The following is an 18762-nucleotide window of genomic DNA, read 5'->3' on the forward strand; positions in this document are numbered from 1 at the left end:
CTGCTGCTGCTTCTGTTGCCGGTTCTGCAGCTGCGTCTGCTGCTGGCTCGGATTCCGCCACCGGCTGCTCAGTTTCGGAGGGCTCAGGTGGAGGTGACTGTGTTGCTCTGCCCTTCTTCTTCTTCTTCTTTTTCTTTCCCGAAGGAGCCGTGGATTCTTCGTTTAGCTCCTCTGGAGCAGCTGCAGGCTCTTCCGTCTTTGGCTCGGGCTCAGGCTCGGGCTCAGGCTCGGGCTCGGCGGCTGGTGCTTGTGCTGCCTCAGGCACTGTTTCAGGCTCTGTAGTTGGCTTAGCTTCCGCCGCTGCCTCTGACACCGTTGCTTGTGGCGCCGCTGGTTCAGGCTGCGTAGCTGCTTCGGGCTCTGTAGCTGGTGCGGTCTCCGCCGCCGCCTCTGACTCTGCTGCTCCTGGCGCCGCTGGTTCAGGCTGTGTAGCTGCGTCGGGCTCTGCTACTGGTTCCCGTGTCGCTGTCGTCTCTGGCTCCGCTGGTTCTGGTTCCGCTGCTGGTTCAGACTCCGCCGCCGGTTCGGATTTTGTTGCCGGCTCAGGCTCCTCTACTCCATTCTTCTTTTTCTTCTTATTCTTCTTCTTGTTTTTCTTGCCAGCGGGCTTGGCTTCCTCCGCGGATGACTCCGGAGGAGTCTCAGCCGCAGGTTCCTCGGTCGTCTCAGTCGCAGCCTTTTTCTCCTCGCTGGGCGCTGGGCCTTCTTCAGTTGCGGTTTCTGGAACGGGTGCTTCTGCTACTGCGTCTGTGGCAGCGGGCTGTTCTGCTTCCGCAGCCGGCTCGGGCGTGGCCTCTTCGGTTGGCGCAGGCGTTGCCTCGGGCTCTGCTGTGGTTTCAGGTTCAGGAGATTCCGCAGCAGGTGACTGGTCTTCTGCCGGTTCTGTAGTCGCTGGTTCCGCTGGCTCTTCCGCTGGCTTCTCCTCAGCAGGAGCCTCATCCGCTGCGGGATCGGCAGGGGCGGTCCCTGCTTGTTCGCTCGGTTCGGCGGCCGGCTCGGCCGCTTCAATAGCTGGCTTTTCCTCAGCAGATTGTGGAGCAGCCTCTTCGGCTGGTTTCTCTGCTTCAGGTTCTGAGCCTTCGGGTTTAGGCTCTTCTACTGTATCGGGAGGTGTCGTCGCACCCGATGATGCTATCCCGCTTAGCATTATACGCTTAGCTGGATACAGTTGGGTGGCATACCTTCCGCCTCCGGTGAGGAAGCGTTTTCACTGCTTGATTCATCTTTCTGAGGAGCATCTGGGGCTGGGGCCTGGTCCTTCTCAGCTTCCGGGGCATCGGGTTTGTTGTCCTGATTATTAGCTGTCAGATAATCCGCAGAGACAGGATGGTATGAGAACTGAGCCGTATAACGGTCGAAGGTTTGATAACGAAATTGAAGATTATCATCGAAAGATTGATAATTGTACTGAGGGAGCTGTGCATACTGGATCGGGGACCCCATGTTCCTCGGATTCCGCCGGGTCGGAAACTGGTTTGGAAACCTCTGGGTTGGGAAAGTTGTTGTCGTTTACCGGAGCCCTTTTGGCGTTGTTACCCTTCTTCTTATTATTGCCGCCCTTCTTTTTGGCCATCGCAAGGGTCGGGTGGTCAGGAGTGGTGTGCCAGCTCTAAAAATATGATAGGTTCGTGTGAGCTGAGGCTAGAGGCGTGAATATAAAAAATCAATCAGACATCAGATCACGGTCGCTTGTGTAATCGTCGGTTCAGGGGGCGTGACAGGTGAGAGGTCAATTACAAACAAGGAAAAAAAAAATAATGAGGCGACGAGACAGATGAGAATTGGAATCTGGGAGCAGAAAGACACTGGATAGCAGGGTTCAGCAGCTGTCCAAGTCTTATTGGATCGAACACTAGGAATCGCAGCGGGGAATCCCGTCTATCCGCAAGCCCCTGTTGACCAAGGCGAGGCGACGTATCGCAGTTCGTCCAGGATCCAGTTGTTTGGAAGTCTCGAGATTTTGGCCTTGAGACTGCGGATGTCATTGACGAACTACCCAAACGGCATCTTGTCTCATTGGGCCACGTCTCAAGGCCGGTGGGCCGACTGAGGACAAGGAAAGACGACCCTCTTCGGGAGCATTGCTGCAAAGTGCAATCGGTCTGCATCGTGCAATCAGCGATGATAGCTGCTGCATGGAAGCCAGTAGGAGCGAAGTGGCGGCATTGGGCCTGAGTGCGTGGACATAGCGGCATAGTGGGGTGTTACAATCGTCCGTCGGGCTCTGAGTCCAGAGAGGCTGGGCCAACAGTTAGGCGACTCGGCCTGTTAGTATGAATCACCAGTCCGACTCAGAAACAGTCCACGGCGGAGTACAGATAGGTCCCAGAAGGTTCTCTGTCACAATCCGCAACTGCATGCATTTTGGTTTACATTCTCCCAGGAAGCCGTATTCCCTTGCTTGGGCAGGTACTGTACCTGACACGTCTGGAAGAAATCGGGACCAGGCATCGGACTCCTGACTCTTCTGTCTCTCGGCGTTAAAAATAATCAATTTCTGCATTCATCAGCGTAGTCATACTATGGACTGTTAATCTCCCCACCAAGTCTCTGCCCAACACCACCTGTTTCGGGCGAGATACAGGAGGCTGGGACCGCGGGGTGGGAGGTTGGCAGGCCGGCAGCTGGGCTTCAATGTGCGTGGAACCACCGGGCTTTAGCGGTCTCATCCCAATTGGGAGCGAATATAATCCGGAAGGTGAGGATGGAGATGATGATGATGCTGCTGCTTGGAGGATACTCTGAACTCAATAATGACGTGCAAGATGATTTGAGTATCGTCCATTGTCTCCAGATCCAAGATGGGCGGAGCAGGTCGGGGCGTGGAAATAGCAAGAAAGGCAGTGGCGCTTTTTCTCCACGACCGCCAAATCAACGCTCCACGTCGATCAGACACAGACCACAAGTCTCCACCAACACACCGAACATCGTCCACCGACTTTTATCTTTATCTGAGCCAGGCTGACTCACATTAATGACCCTCTTAGCACTGTTTCTAAGCCTATTGTATTGAGTTCTCGAGGGAAAGATAAAAGAAAAGAAAAGAAAAACGAAGAAAATCTGAACTCGCCCGGAATTATGATCAACGTCTAGGATGGTCTCAACCGCTGCCAAACCCTCGACGAAAACGCGCAGTGGCACCTTGTACAAAGTGAGGCAGACGCTATACGGCAGTCGACAAGTGGCATCTCTGCATGCGAATTGCAGACCGTCCGCTGCATTGCTGATCTGAGCAAACAGACTAAGCCCCTGGTTACGAAAGCATTAGACACTTGCTAATTTTTAGGACTCCTGCCCGCGATCAGATCCTGCAAGTGAAACGTGAAAGAAACTCCGAATCCAAGGCGTCTATTCCTTCGTTGCTGTCGTTTTTCATGCATACTCCGTATAATGGCTACCCATTACTTGGAACGCATGGGCATTGCGGAGGCGAACACAGCGGGCGGTCATGCCCTCCAGTTTCCACGTTGCGGCCCCTGTCGCGTCTATCGACTTGTTCGTCCTGCCTGATCGCTATAAAGCGGGCCATGCGGGATGAACTATAAATTCATGCCCCAACCTACGGACGCTTGGATACCCTGTGGCCAAACCACAATGACATCAGATAGTCATCTGGGCTTGACTTCTATGCAGTAAGGCCAGCTCAACTGGCGACTTTACTTTATCCGGTTTGTCATGAGCCACGACTATTAGGTAGGATTACAGATGCTGGGAATCTTCTATACTTAGGGCTGCAATTCAATACGCGATGCACTAATATCCATAAGTTGATTCACACGTGAGGATCCATTCGTGGTGAGAAGTCTTCAGTCTACGCGTACTCGAGACAGTCAAGAGTCCAGGCCTTTTCAGCCTCGATAAATTTCATCGGGCGTTTACCGCAAAGAATTGTCTTGTCTTACTTGTTACTGGACCGGAGAAATTTGTATTTGGCAGCTTGCGCATAAGTTCGCTGGGTCTGAACCTGGTGACGCTTGCTATCATGTGAATCGCACTCTATATTTCTCTCCCAATCTCCCCAAAATCATGCCATTACGTATGAATCTGCATAGTAGAAGGGCAAGTCTAATGCCCAGTAGAACCTATTGACTGTCATCAAGTTCCTAGCCATTTTCCCCAACCTGGCGTTCTTCGACGAAACCCCTGGTACTAGGTGAGTTACCTAGATATATATTTATGTATACGTTTATCCCGCACTTGAAGGGGTAGAGTAGACTTAGACCATGCATATTGTTGGAATATAAGGACCGGCATATTGCCAGTTGGTTTTTTGGCCTAGCTGTAAATGCTGACACATATCTCTACCCTGGCAACGCATTCAGTTAACCAATCTTTCCAGCAGTACTAACATACTGTACAAATACATTCAATCCTTGTCATTCCATTTAGTCCATTCTCCCAGCCCAACTGCCCACCCTCTCTATGGTAATACCCCATCAGCTCCAGACAGGAGCAATCAACACTTCTTACTCCCCTCCGTCACCGAATCCTGACACCCACTCGCACAAAGTTTCGGGTGCCCAATGGCCCCTGGGTTCGTACAGTGATAGAGAATACTGTTCACGTCCGTGCTCTCGAACTCTGTGCCTACGAGGGCTGCCTTCAGGTCTGCTTCGGTGAAACCTAGGCGAAGGAAACATTATTAGTATATTTGCTTAACTGGGACCATGATGAGAGAATGGACTGAAGCGGAAAAGCGCACCTTTTGACCTGATGAGCTCGTCGGCGCAGTAGTCGAAGCTCGGTGTGCAGGTTTTTGCGGCAATGGTCGTGCCTGTCAGTAGGGTCAGGGTGTAGAGGAGGATTGATTGTTTCATATTCGAGTTCAAGAGTCTGGGGATGCTAACCAGAAATACGGAAATTGTTGGTACCGAAGACAGACCAGAAGAGGTCGAGTCCTTATTCCATGAGGAAGAGTTGTTTATAGGAGCCTCACATTCTTTCTGGGCTTCCGGGTTGGCTGGAATGTCGGAAGCCGGAGATTAGAGCTAGTAAAGAGGAATGCGAGTTACGTCGTGGGCGGTATTCGACCTTCCCAATAGTCTAGATGTCATTTGAACGTCTTGTATGTTATATATTCGAATATATTTCTAGATATTTTCTGCCAAGCGGGCGAGATGTCCGGGAATCGGAAAGGTGAGTTAGGGCTCAAATTAAGAACGTCCATCTACCTACCTACACACAAAGAGCTTAAAACAGACAAGAACCATACAAGAGCCATAAGCTAACAGTAACATTCCAAAAGGCCAGTCAATTAGATAGTCCACGCTAAGACAAATTTCCTCAGTAAGTATAAATAAACCTTGGATTATGCTCGCCCAGCTCCTCCGCCTCTTCCTGCGTCATCCCTTCAACCCGCCAATCCTCCTTACCATCCCTCTTCCTCTTATTCTGCCTCCGGAACCAAGCCCAGAAGAGCAGATAGATGACAGCAGACATAGCGACGAGGCCCATTGAGACGGCGTGGCCCTTGATGAAGCGGGGTCCTTCGTTTGTTTTGTAGAGCTGGATAGTATCGTTAGTTTTGACAAGTCTGGTTGAGAGGCTAAAAAAAGAGACGGGGGTTGGCAAGTGGTACATACAAAAGGAGCAGGAATCCCCGCAGAATTTCCGATAGTAAGTTGCAACCCCGTTGCAACGGTCCGCTTCCCGTATCTGGGGTTATTGCTAGGAAGCCACGCAAGAGGCAGCCCGACGATCACATACAGTCCCATGGCTGAAAGAAAGCAGCCAAAGTACTTGACACCGCCGGGCGCAGGGCTGATTAAAATGGCATACCCCGCCGCACAGGTGAGGCCAAAAAACACGGTAAACACAGCGCGTTTTTGCGTGCGATCCGAGAACCACGCAGTAACAATGTAGCTAACGGCACCAAGCGCGTAGCAAGGGATTGTAAGTGCCTGAACTTCTGCTGAGCTCCAATCGCCTAGCCCTTGGATGATGGTCGGTAGGAAAGTCGAGTATCCGTAGAGGATTGTGTCGCCACCAAACTGGCCGATTGTGAACAACCAGATTTTCCAGTCCGTCAGACCTTCTATGACGTCCTTCTTGTGCATCTGGTCGGAGGATTTGGTGTGGCCGATCTGTCGGCGCATGCGGGCGTCGATGAGCTCGCGCTCGGCCATGGTCAGGTAGTGCGCGGTGTCAGGAGAATCGGCTAGCCACCACCAGATGGAAATACCTAGAACGAAGGTAGGAATGCCTTCGAGGATGATGATCCAGCGCCATCCACGAAGACCGGCGACACCGTCCATATGGCCGATCCCATAAGCGAGAAGACCGCCGACGGAGCCGGCAATGGCGGCCGAAACGAACAGATAGCCGATTCGCAGAGCGTATTCTTTCTTTGTGTAGAAGCAGGTAAGGTAGATAGCTAGACCTGGAAACAGGCCGCCTTCAAGAGCGCCGAGAATGATACGACAAGCGATCAAGCCGCCGTAGCTCTGGACTATTCCCGTCAGGGTTGCAACGATGCCCCAGGCGGTGGTAATGAAGGAGAGCCAGCGGGATGGTGTGAATTTCTTGATGACAAGGTTGGAGGGAAGTTCTGAGAGGATATAGGTGACAAAGAGGATAGAGACTGCGATCTGATACTGATCGCCCTCTAAGCCGAGATCTTCTTCCAACCCGTATAAGCGGGCATTGCCAATATTAACACGGTCGAGGAAACTGAGCAGGTAGAGCAGCATGACCGGGGGCACAATCCACAAGTCGAGTTTGCGGAGAAGAGCCTTCTCCGCAGCCGGGTCGATGTAGATGTCATGGTCAATGCGCTGCTGCTCGATCTCCTTGTCTGGGACGGTGTCGGACATCGAATTCGACTCGGACATGGCGGGGCGGAGCCGTTAGTATTGAAGGGGGAGAGAAAGGAGTCGAGGAAGAGAGGACCGCGGACGTTTTATGGGCCATCCGGCATCTCATCTGCAAATACCCCGGATCGATAACGAGATAATGGCCGGGCGTGCGGCGCTGGAGATTCTATCAGGTAACAGGATCTCATGGGGGTGGTGGAGTTTAGGGCTCCACGACCCCAAACCAGGCTGGGTTAAGACCAGCATGCAACGTGGGCCCTTCGGTCGGGTATGACTTGCCGAAAGGGAGAAGGGGGACCGGCAATCTGATAGTTGCCGGAGATATCTACTCCTCATATTACCTTGCACCAATCCAAGGGGTTTGGAGTAATGATACATCGGCATGATGGCTACCAAGTCATATCCCGGAAGGTTTTAGTGCGATAAGCGTGGTGGCAACAGAACTTTGCCGGCCCGAAGACCAGAGGCACGAGGACAATGCTGGCATTGGCAAAGTGCGGAGTGCTAAAACATAATGTCATAGATTGTCATGCTCGATGCTCTCTTGAAGATCTGGGTTAAGATCCAAACATAAACTGCTCTTCAATTTCCGAAGCGAATTCTCTCAGCGTTCCATCCTCTGCGAACAGACTGTCCATCCATTGCACTTGGTTCCTGTCCAGGAAGCTACCAATCAGGGGATTTGCTAGGACATCAACGTTTTCATAATTGAAGAGTGCTGTATTATCTCTGTGTGCATCATCTTCCAGACTCATTGGAGTATGGAGTGGCTGGTCTTGAGTGGCTGCGGCAGTCGATGCCCCCCCATATCCAGATAGCGGCAGTCTATTCGCAGGTCTGTCAAATTCCACGCTGCCGAACCGGCCCGTGGCCCGCAAGGCCGATACGCGCGCCTGAATGTGAGATAGCCTCTCACAGAAATCAACTGCGGGAATATTTCCATCGTTCTTCATCGATCGGAGGACACTCAGCAGTGTCTCGAGGCAGTCCGAGTTGTGGGCTGACGGCTTCATCATGGCGGACATAATGAGGATCATCGCCGCTGAGAAAATGTGGTGAGCGTCCCAGTAACCGAATGTGGCGATCGAGCCGTCTAGGAAGAGACCCTCGACGATGCGGCTCGATGCCTGCGCCGCATTGATGCAGCTCTCGGCCAGGGCCAAAGTGATGGACGAGACGCTTTGTCGCGGCGTGACCTCTTCTCGTGCTTTAGAGCCTAATTGGAACTGTAGCTTGAAGAGATGAAGGAGGACGGGACGAGTGGTCTGGATGATGCATTGGTTGTACGCGAGGTGGAGGCTTGCAACTGGACGGGGTGTGCCTCGTTCCCTTACACGCATGTCAAACGGCAGCCCATCGTGCCATGCTCGAAGTTGTTTTAAGATACTATGCACTTGGTGAATATAAAGACCCTTTGTGGCTTTTGGTATACCGTAAACCTGGGTTACTGGCGAGGATTGTCAGAAACGAAGCTAAACCATATAGGCTGTACTCACGGATGTTCCCAATAATCCGGCCTAATTTAATGTTGATTACGAGGTTTCGAGGATCAAGGAACTCGGCCATCTCCTCTCTTGTCAGTCCGTCCATACTTGGCATCTCAACATCAATGTCCTCATCCCTTACGGCGATCGGCTGGCCGAGTTTCGAGGCTGAGAAGCGATCAAAGAAGTAGAGCACCCACCACGTCCGCCGTCGACTTTCTCGCTCTACTGGCGTTAACGTGGTATGTCGTGCGGCTGATCGATGCATCCCCAGACTTAGGGCCAGCCTCATGGCTATCCCACTGTAGCAGTAGGCAGTTCTAATACGGCCGAGGATCTGTGAGGTCCATGCCTGCCGGTTGTTAGCTGGGCCACCACAGTCAAGTGGACTTCCCCTACCAAAAGCGTCAAGACCTCCACTTGCATCAATGAAGGCTCCTCGTAATAGTCTAGATTTTCCTGCAACAGATGCACTGCCCGTACGTAGTAGTTCGTTCCTGGAACTCTGTTGTTGTCTCCTATTCCTCTCCTGTGAGTGTATACTTCTCCCAGCGCCATGAGTGCGTAGAATTTGCACAGCCATAACATTGATGGGATCAATTCTCTTCTATAGACTGCATCGATTTCCTTCATAAACGTGACTTCAAGGAAAAGCGGGTGGTAGTTCCCGATAAACCGTCGCGCGACATTCAGCAATAGCTTGACATGCATGCGCTCAGGGAACTCTGCACCCTGGTGCATTGACACTCGCTCCCGCGTATTGAGGCGATGGTAGTTGGATAAGCCCGTCGTAGATGGGGTGTATGTGTCGTCGAGACATGATAGGAGTCGGTTGCTGAAAGCAGCGCAGGATGCTTCTCCAATGAATCCAGGCTCCAGAGACCTTTCGTGGACGGGATTCTCCGAGTGTTTGTCAAAGAGAGGATTAAGCAAGTTACTCTCCTCTTTGGACAGCGGCGGAGATTCGTCTTGATCTTCGCTATCTGTGGTGACTCGCTCGTTTCCCAATGCCGGGCTCCGGGCAGCGAGGGCTCGCAAACGCCTGTTCTCTTCTTCGAGTTTATTGAGATAACTGGCGGCTTGTCAGCCTTGATCTAGCTGGTTCTTCTCTCTGCTGACCTTTCATCTACTCGAATCTTTCGCTCTTTGGCAGGGAACTGACATTCCTCAGCCCGACCGGTAGATAAACATCCGTCACACGGCCGTTTGCCGGAGCATTTGGTCTTTTGGGAATGGCATCTATGACAACTACATAACGGTATTAGAAGATTATCACGCATGTGGTCCTGAAGTGCTCACGCTGCCAGAAGCCGCCTCGGGCGTGTTGGTCCCCGGCTACTCATCGAGTGCACCTTTAGGTAGTGGGTTCTTTCTTCTGCCGTCGGTACTAGTGCAGTAATAGTCTGCGAGTCTCGGTCTCATGGAACTGAGTAATTGTGGGGTATGGGGTAAACGGCTAATAGCTAAAAGATGAAGAGTTGCCGGAGTGTTGGAGTCGGCAGCTGTCTCTTTACCGAGCACAATCCCCGGCATCTTGAATCTTGCCGCGTCAGCCAATCAGCAGTGTTCCCCTCGCAAGCAATCCCCGCAGCTTCAACACCGCAGCCTATCTTTGATATAAACTAGACGGCGAAGGAGAGTCAAGATGTCTGCTCATTCCTCAATCTCATCTTTCGCACCTTCACTTCCTTCCTCTCCTTCGTCTCCCTCACTTCCCCTTCACCTCCTCCTCCACCTCCTTCATCCTCTTTCTCATCATGGCAACCCAGGGTGTCCGTATCGCCATCGACCGCGGCGGGACTTTCACCGACTGCTGGGCTGAGGTGCCTGGACGAAAAGAGCACATCGTCTTCAAGATTCTCTCAGTATGCCCCGATGAGTATGACGACGCGCCAACAGAATGTATCAGACAGGTTCTAGAGATTGCCTCAGGGACCTCAATACCCAAGGGATCATTACTAGATCTCGAACCCATCGAGTCAATCCGCATGGGAACTACAGTCGCTACCAACGCTTTATTGGAGCGAAAGGGTGACCGCGTCGCCTTCCTCGTCACAAAAGGCTTCCGCGATATCCTGTTTATCGGGAACCAAACCAGACCAAATCTCTTCGATCTTACTGTCCAGCGATTAGAGCAACTATACGAAACGGTCGTCGAAGTCGATGAGCGCATCACCATTGAGGGAGCCAGCGAAGCTCCCCAGCCGGAAGAACCCATCGACGTCTCATCAGATCCGGATTTGGTTGTGGGTCAGACCGGGGAGATTGTGAGAATCATGAAGAAGCCAGACCTTGACGCTGTCAGGGAAGATCTTGAGAAGCTCAAGGCTCATGGGTTCAAGAATATAGCCATTGGATTCATGCACTCCTACACCTACCCGGAGCATGAGCTCCAGGTTCAGAGGCTTGCTGAAGAGATGGGGTTCAAGGTTTCTGCTTCGTCTGTTCTGCAATCCATGGCCAAATTTGTCCCTCGGAGTCAATCAGCCGTTGCAGATGCTTATCTTACCCCTATGACATTTGCCTACCTCGATGGGTTCCGCAAGAATTTCAAAGGACAGCTGGAAGATGAGAGTGCCAACAAGCTTTTGATCTGTCAGTCGGATGGTGGCTTGACAAGCTGGTCTAAATTTACGGGCTTGAGGGGTGTGCTGAGTGGACCTGCTGGTGGTGTAGTTGGGCTTTCAAGGACATGTTACGATGACGCCGATGGCACGCCCGTGCTAGGATTTGACATGGTAAGTCTATTGTTCTGCTTTACGGATCTATACTAATTTCTTTTACACAGGGAGGCACATCTACCGACGTAGCCAGATACTCTGGTGCTTTGGAACATATCTTTGAGAGCACTCTGGCCGAAGTCACTATCCAGACTCCTCAGCTGGATATCAACACTGTTGCTGCTGGTGGTGGCTCGATCTTGGCTTGGGAGAATGGCCTCCTCAAAGTAGGACCCAGCAGCGCCGGAGCCAACCCAGGACCTGCATGCTATGGCCGTGGCGGTCCCCTGACCGTCACTGACGCCAACTTCCTCCTCGGTCGAATCATTCCTGAAACCTTCCCTCGCAAGTTGGATTATGATACTGTCAAAGAGAAGTTCAGCGCCCTTGCAGATACTATCAACAAGGAAAAGGACGGCGGCGAACCATTTACTCCAGAAACACTGGCCCTTGGCTTCCTAGCCATTGCGAATGCCACCATGACTCGACCGATCCGAACTCTCAGCGAAGGCCGCGGCTACGGAGCGGCCAGCCATAACCTGGGGTGCTTTGGCGGTGCTGGAGGTCAGCATGCCGTCTTCATTGCCCGTGACCTGGGCATCAAGCGAGCCATCATCCCCTGTTACTCAAGTATTTTGTCCGCCTACGGAATGGCTTTGGCTGATGTGGTTGTTGAGAACCAAGAGCCTGCTGCTATAACATTCTCTGAAGCGGCCGTGCCGGAGATCAAGGCTCGCTTTGAGTCACTGTCATCCCGAGGAGCTGAAGGACTCGAGGCCCAGGGCTTTGATGCTTCAGTGACTGAGCATGAATACTTCCTCAACATGAGGTACCAAGGAAGCGATACATCTCTGATGATAGCATTGACTGGGGATGTGGCAGACGCTGGCAACGCTTTTACTGCCAGACACACTCAAGAGTTCGGTTTCTCGCAGACTCGCGATATCTTAGTTGACGACGTTCGCGTCAGAAGTGTGGGCAAGTCCCGTGTGCTGAACATTTCCAGCCCGTTCGAGGAGCTCAAGAAGTACAGCTCTGACGGCTTGACCCCGTGCCCTACTCCTGTTTTCTCGCGGCAAATCTTCTTCGAGAAGTACGGCTGGACACAGACGCCTGTGTATGAGCTTAAGTCATTGAGCGCTGGTGTACACATCACAGGCCCGGCCATGGTCATCGACAAGACTCAGACTATCGTCGTCGATCACCTGAGCAAGGCCATCATCCTTCCTGAACACGTCATCCTCGAAGTTGACCGCGCAGAACAGCAAACTGTTGGCACACAGACTGTCGACCCTGTGCAGCTCAGTGTCTTTGGTCATCGCTTCATGACGGTGGCGGAGCAGATGGGACACACAATGGAGAAGACTTCCATTTCGGTCAACATCAAGGAACGCCTTGACTACTCGTGCGCCATCTTCTCGGCTGACGGAGGTCTTGTCGCAAACGCGCCTCATATTCCTAGCCATCTTGGCTCCATGAGCACTGCAATCGCATACCAGGCTCAGAAATACAAGGCTGACTTGAAGCCAGGCGATGTCCTCATCAGCAACCATCCCCGGGCTGGTGGCACCCATCTGCCTGATATCACCACTATCACCCCAGTTTTCGATGACGAAGACAAAGAGATCATCTTCTTTGTCGCAAACCGCGGTCATCATGCAGACATTGGTGGTATTGTGCCGGGCTCCATGCCTCCTAACAGTACGGAGCTTTGGCAGGAGGGTGCTGCCATCGAGTCTTTCAAGATGATTAAAGAGGGTGTCTTTGACGAGGCTGGTCTAATCAAGCATCTCTACGAGGAGCCAGCGTCATTCCCCGGCTGCAGTGGTACCCGAACTTTGGCTGAAAACATTGCAGACTTGAAGGCCGCCGTTGCGTCCAACCAAAAAGGTATCGAGCTGATCCGGGCTCTGGTCAAAGAGTTCACCTGGCCAGTGGTGCAGCTGTACATGTACGCAATTCAAGAAAACGCTGCGCAGGCAGTGCGTGATCTCCTGAAGCAGTTCGCCGCCAGGTACGAAGGCGGTGTTCTTGAGGCTACCGAGTATAATGACGACGGCATCCCGTTCAAGCTCAAGGTGACCATTGATAAGGACACTGGCGATGCCGTCTTTGACTTTACCGGCACCGGCCCTGAGCACTCTGGCAACCTGAACGCCCCTCCAACCTGTTCATACTCCGTCATTATGGTAAAGCACCCCACTCCCTTCTGACTTACCCTACTAACAAAATGTCCAGTACTGTCTCCGCTGTATGATCTCGACCGACATTCCGCTCAACCAAGGCTGCCTCAAACCCATTAAAGTCGTCTGCCCCGACAACACCATCCTCTCCCCCTCCCCCACCGCCGCAACAGTTGGCTGCACAACCGAAACCTCCCAGAAAGTTGCGGACCTCGTCCTGCGCGCTTTCAACGCCGCCGCTGCGTCTCAGGGCACAATGAACAACCTCTCCTTCGGCTGCGGAGGCACTGATCCTGTCACCGGTGAAGTTAAGAAGGGCTTCGGGTACTACGAGACCATCTGCGGTGGTGCGGGCGCCGGACTAGGCTGGCATGGTGCTTCTTGCACGCAAGTTCACATGACAAACACTCGCATTACAGATCCAGAGATCTTCGAAAAGCGATACCCTGTCATCCTGCACCAGTTCTCAATTCGACATGGAAGCGGCGGTAACGGCCGCTGGCGCGGTGGAGATGGCTGTATCCGTGAGATTGAGTTCAGGATGCCTTTGCAGGTCTCGGTGCTTTCTGATCGACGTGTCACGGCACCATACGGGCTTGAGGGTGGCAGTGATGGTGAACGGGGTCAGAATATCTGGGTCCGCAAGGATCCTGTTACCGGCGCCACACGAATGGTCTCGCTGGGACCTAGGAAGACGTCCATGTTTGGGGCTGGGGATCGGATCATCATTCTAACGCCGGGTGGTGGTGGATACGGCACTCCGGTTAAGGATGGTGAAGGGTTAGAGGAGGCAGTCTTCGTAAAGCCGCAAGACTCGAGGTCGTTCTTGACTAATGGGTCGTTGGGTGTGAGGCATAGCATTGCTACCGGGAATTAGAGCAGCAGCTGGAGTTGCTGGTTGGTTTGGCTTGGGCACGACCTAGTATAACTTTCTTTTGTTAGATTTACGGTTTCTATTCTGTGGGTACTGCGCTAGGGACAATACGATACCATGCTTCCGAAGAGAAATTGGGTAGGTTTTCCAGTCACATGTTCGCAATCCTATGTTTTTACTGTAATCCTTTCTTTGCAGATTACAGGCTATAATTAAGCGTATCGCATTTTACAAGCATAAAGATGCACCCTGGTTTAGTCCGCGCAGTGTACGTCCTATCCTGTCCATTAACAGTCTTGAATCAGCACCAGTCAAGTGGACGGAGACCTGGGCATTGGAAATCTACGCGCTAGCTCCCCTCCTTTATATTAATTCACAAGTCTTTGACGCTGTTACCTACTATCGCTCTACGGAGAAGGTGGCAATGGCTACGAGAATGAGCGCAGTCTGGCAGATGACTGGCAATCCTCAACTGGATGAGGAGATTATGAATACACCATGTCTTCTTTTTTTTTTTGGTGTGACCGGTGAACTGTGAGGATGTTCTAGGGAAATTGACTACTTAATGCTACCTTTATTAAGTCCTGCCGGACCAGTGGTCGTCCGCGTCCTTGTATACACATATGGTGGAGATTTCATCATACCCCGGCGTAACGACTGTCTGATCTTATGCCACTTGCTCAGTCATGTTCCAACAGCGTCGGTCAACAATAATTTCATCAGTTTTGGCCTTAACCCGCTGCCCGTACAAGAGATATCCGCACCCCACCACCCCACATCGACGCCCCATGCCACCAGGTCGAAAAAGAGTACTACTCTCTAAGAGCAAAAAAGGCTGGTCCCAGAGGGGGTCGAACCCTCGACTTTGGCGTCACAAACGGTCAGACGACTGTTTATTAGCACCACACTCTAACCAACTGAGTTATGGAACCCTTTTTGTTGTGACAACGGGTATTTCTTGATTTTATATAGACAAAATTATTGTCTTTCAACCTTCGGGCTAAAAAAAAGACAAATATTGATACGGCTAGCAGAAGTAGCCAACATGTATGCATCGATCTTCAGAATTTTAGTATATATATAAGTATCCTAGTAATCTGTGGATGCCGGTGTAGTTGTGTGCATGTTATGATGTTGTTGGCCCCTCTCAGCGGCTAAGTTCGTGCTTCGCTCCAAATGTGCATTATGTATATTTATATCTCTCCGTATGGAGCTCGCTTGTAGGTATTTCTAGGGCAGGAGATTGACTGGGATTCGCTTACACGAGCACCCAGAACAGCCAGAAGGCACAGTTGCTAATAATGTGAGAACGCACAGCCTCAGCCCAACGTCGACACTAAGGAACAAATGCAAGGGCTAGAGCTGGTGCAACGCAAGCCATGCAGCCTAGCCGCTGGCCCCCAAGGTAAGAGGAATACTAAACATCACCACCGCCACCTAGTTAACTCCCTTCTTCTATTCCTTGATCAAACATTAAACCCATCTACCCAGAAGAGAAGGAGAAAACAGAATGGGTCTCCCGACCTTCCTCCATAACCAACTCCTCATCACCCCGGCAATCCCAACCACCCCCTTCACCGGCCAAACCGCCATAATCACCGGGTCCAACACCGGCCTCGGCCTAGAAACAGCCCGGCACATTGCGCGACTCGGTGCTAATAAGGTGATTCTCGCTGTGCGGAACACCGCTGCCGGTGAGAATGCCGCCAAAGACATCGAGGAATCCACGACCTGTAAACCTGGAACCTGCGAGGTATGGCCGCTTGACCTGGCGAGCAGGCACTCGGTGCTGGCATTTGCGGAGAAGGCAAAGAAGGAATTAGGGAGGATCGATGTCCTGGTTCTTAATGCGGCTGTTGCTACAAAGGTATTTCGACTGGCTGATGGGGGGTATGAGCATTCTCTTACCGTGAACACGATAAATCACTTCTTACTCGCCATCGCCCTACTCCCAAAACTGCGAGAAACAGGGACCAATTTCCCAAATCGATCGACTCCACCGCATCTCACGGTTTTGACGAGCCAGGTCCACGCCTGGCCGGGATTCCCACAATCCACAGACCCTCGGGGCATATTTGCTGCGCTGAGCGATGAAGCTACGGCGAAAATGGATGAGCGGTATCCAGTTACCAAGTTGCTGAATGTATACTTGACGAGGGAACTTGTCGAGCAACTCTACAGCGACAGTGACGGAAAAGACGGCGAGCCATCTGTGGTAGTCAACATGCTTGACACGGGCTTCTGCCACTCGCAGCTCTCGCGCGAGAATCAGGGCGTCGAGGCACTTGTATTCAACCTCTTCAAGAGACTCTTTGCGCGCAAAGAAGAGGTCGGAGCGCGCACGACGGCTACTGCTGCGAGTGCCGGGGCCGAGTCCCACGGGAAGTACATGGTCAACGGAATCGTCGCGGACGAGGCGCTATCGGTGCGGGTCTATAATGAAGAGGGGAAAATGATCCAGAAAAGGCTCTGGAAGGAATTGACGGATATAATAAAGGGCATCAAGCCGGGAATTATGGAGGAGTTCAAGTCATAGATTCAACTGCATGGACTTTATTACCAAACACGATCTAGAAGGGCTATTGCTCATAGTCGGTAATCCTTCTCGTCCCGGTTAGAGGATTCTCATACTCCCGATGAACATGCCTCGTTCCATCTTGCCGCTTCGTCACATCGCGCGTCTGGAATACTCCATCTTCTGTCATTCGTTCCCGATGATGCCTATATTCACCAGCACTAGTTGTGTAATCTAGCATCTGGTCGTATGCACCGCTCTCGGGGTCATATACCGTGCTTCCTTCGCCTTTGTCGAAGGATGTGGTTTCTACTCGAAGATCGGGGCTTCCGTCCCCGTAAACATCGGCATCCACCTCTTTGGCGTCGTCGAAGGTGTAGACGTCGGGGTCGTTATCTCCCGCTTCTGGGGGATATGCGCCGGATGCTGCACTGTCATCTACAGCAGGATTAGGTTGGAAACGGCCTGTCCAGCTGGGATGCGTGCTGCCGAGGTGTGCGAGGGAATAGTAATTGGAGGCGTCTTGATGATTGGACATCGTGGTGCGTTCTGAAGCCAAACCCTGTTCTGTATCTTATTGCACATACAAGGACACAGACAAAGGAGAATAGAAGAAATACTCTCACAACGTTCTGAGCTATAGACTAAAGTTTATTTCTGGGTCACAATCTGAGCTTATAAATGTGTCAAGGCGATATGATGGAACAGTTATGTGCAAGTGAGATCAGCGGGCTTGATGTCATGACTCGGACTAGACCTTTCTCAGGACCTGACCTTCTGCAAGAACCCAACATACAGAAACATGCTAACGACAAATAATGCTCGCCCAATAAAACCTTCTATATCTGTCCGACACCCATAACTAAAGTAGCCCTGACGGACTAGTTCTAAACAAATCTAAGCCTATTGTAAGCTAAAGAAGCCGTTTCGAAGGTTCAGGTTTGGGGTTCGGTATCCAAGTAAAATCGACCGAGCCGAAAAAGAAAAAAGGATGGTCCCAGAGGGGGTCGAACCCTCGACTTTGGCGTCACAAATGATTAGGAAATCATTTATTAGCACCACACTCTAACCAACTGAGTTATGGAACCCTGATTGCTGATGGCATGACTGGTCTAGGGTATATAAAGCAATTCCTTATTATCACTAGGTGCGCATAATGGGCCTTGGGCCACATAGGAGAATGCTGTGCTAGCTCTACTCTGGCGCTAAACATATTACTTACGGATGACCCCTTATCCTGTAGCAATATATAGGCCGCTAGCAGAGTTTTACTTATTCAGTACACCCTTGAGCAGTGAATATTTCTGTATAATGCGGACCGAACGATGTAGTCTTTGTCTGCCGGATCTGTCTGCGGATTCCCCCTGTCTCTGCCCGTCTCAGAATGTTCTCATCGGTCTTAGCGGGTCTGATAAATCCTTTCTGATTTTCTTGATGATCCCATAGCAAGCTCTAAAAGCCTAGTCATTTATCGGTATTTTGATCAGCAGCCAAAGCACCACAACCGCTGGGTAGCAGCAGGGGATTGCAGGCTTCGACACCTAACCAGACAATCTTTCAGAGCCTACCGCAGCTCTGGTTTTAGGCATTTCCGGTTTCTTATCCCCTTATTAAGCGAGTTCTGGATGCTATTGACGACTTTTGCGACCACACACGCTTCCTAAGCCTGGCGGTTTGGCTGCATTATGCTTGTTGCATTATATTGGCGATATTTAAGCCCGAGAACCAACAAATGGTTCCATGGCGCAATTGGTTAGCGCGTGGTGCTAATACTAAGTATACGCCAAGGTTGAGGGTTCGATCCCCTCTGGGACCATTTTTTTTACCACTTTCATTGATTCCGCTTTTGAAACATCTCCATTAGGAGCTCCCCTCTCAATTGGCGACATTGAGAGCGATTAATATGTTTTTCAGTACGCCAAGCTCTTAGCGCCATCATTTCTGTTCAATTGTCAGACTGAGACGATGTCTCTGACTCATCGCTAACCGTTCTGGATCATATGGTAAGACAGCGACTCCGTGATAATGCCAATGCGAAATGCCAATGCGATAGGCAGCAGCGACGCTGCATGTGTGTTGACTTAGGTTTGGGACCGGTAGGAAGATACGCAGACCTACTCGGAAATAGCAGCGGAGCGCGGGTTGCGCCGAGAAGAGTCACTGCGTCCTGCATC

At 51.6% G+C, this 18762-nt stretch overlaps 6 protein-coding genes and 3 non-coding genes across 9 annotated transcripts; 3 read left to right on the forward strand and 6 right to left on the reverse strand.

Moving 5' to 3' along the window:
• Nucleotides 1-61: 61 nt before the first annotated feature.
• BDW70DRAFT_160376 (uncharacterized protein) lies at nt 62-1573 on the reverse strand (the record flags this gene model as incomplete). The annotated part of the gene is made up of 3 exons (XM_073740839.1): nt 62-1131; nt 1182-1290; nt 1427-1573. Coding segments are annotated over 3 exons (1326 nt in total), but the record flags the coding sequence as incomplete, so codon positions are not given.
• Nucleotides 1574-5128: 3555 nt separating this feature from the next.
• BDW70DRAFT_137039 (allantoate permease family MFS transporter) lies at nt 5129-7112 on the reverse strand. Its single transcript, XM_073736966.1, has 2 exons — nt 5583-7112; nt 5129-5505 (listed from the first exon to the last, which is right to left on the reverse strand). The coding sequence occupies exons 1-2, from the start codon at nt 6828-6830 to the stop codon at nt 5284-5286; spliced, it is 1470 nt and encodes a 489-aa protein (XP_073595500.1). The 5' UTR covers nt 6831-7112; the 3' UTR covers nt 5129-5283.
• A 96-nt stretch (nt 7113-7208) lies between these two features.
• Nucleotides 7209-9576, reverse strand: BDW70DRAFT_168434 (Zn(II)2Cys6 transcription factor; the record flags this gene model as incomplete). The annotated part of the gene is made up of 4 exons (XM_073742470.1): nt 7209-8259; nt 8309-8648; nt 8696-9338; nt 9416-9576. The coding sequence occupies 4 exons, from the start codon at nt 9574-9576 to the stop codon at nt 7370-7372; spliced, it is 2034 nt and encodes a 677-aa protein (XP_073595501.1). The 3' UTR covers nt 7209-7369.
• Nucleotides 9577-9961: 385 nt separating this feature from the next.
• On the forward strand, nt 9962-14524 carry BDW70DRAFT_56922 (Hydantoinase B/oxoprolinase-domain-containing protein). Its single transcript, XM_073744301.1, has 3 exons — nt 9962-11034; nt 11085-13205; nt 13255-14524. The coding sequence occupies exons 1-3, from the start codon at nt 10054-10056 to the stop codon at nt 14074-14076; spliced, it is 3924 nt and encodes a 1307-aa protein (XP_073595502.1). The 5' UTR covers nt 9962-10053; the 3' UTR covers nt 14077-14524.
• Nucleotides 14525-14909: 385 nt separating this feature from the next.
• BDW70DRAFT_t114 lies at nt 14910-15005 on the reverse strand. Its single transcript has one exon. It is a non-coding gene; the product is annotated as a tRNA-Ile (tRNA).
• A 529-nt stretch (nt 15006-15534) lies between these two features.
• On the forward strand, nt 15535-17248 carry BDW70DRAFT_137043 (putative short-chain dehydrogenase/reductase family protein). The gene has a single exon (XM_073736967.1). The coding sequence runs from the start codon at nt 15584-15586 to the stop codon at nt 16607-16609; it is 1026 nt and encodes a 341-aa protein (XP_073595503.1). The 5' UTR covers nt 15535-15583; the 3' UTR covers nt 16610-17248.
• BDW70DRAFT_160381 (uncharacterized protein) lies at nt 16653-17126 on the reverse strand (the record flags this gene model as incomplete). The annotated part of the gene is made up of 1 exon (XM_073740840.1): nt 16653-17126. The coding sequence occupies one exon, from the start codon at nt 17124-17126 to the stop codon at nt 16653-16655; it is 474 nt and encodes a 157-aa protein (XP_073595504.1).
• Nucleotides 17249-17580: 332 nt separating the features above from the next.
• BDW70DRAFT_t113 lies at nt 17581-17676 on the reverse strand. Its single transcript has one exon. It is a non-coding gene; the product is annotated as a tRNA-Ile (tRNA).
• A 646-nt stretch (nt 17677-18322) lies between these two features.
• On the forward strand, nt 18323-18404 carry BDW70DRAFT_t111. Its single transcript has one exon. It is a non-coding gene; the product is annotated as a tRNA-Ile (tRNA).
• The last annotated feature ends 358 nt before the right edge of the window (nt 18405-18762 follow it).

The sequence above is a fragment of the Aspergillus foveolatus genome (genome assembly GCF_047715535.1).
Source record: "Aspergillus foveolatus strain CBS 279.81 unplaced genomic scaffold BDW70scaffold_27, whole genome shotgun sequence".
Classification (NCBI taxonomy): Eukaryota; Fungi; Ascomycota; class Eurotiomycetes; order Eurotiales; family Aspergillaceae; genus Aspergillus; species Aspergillus foveolatus.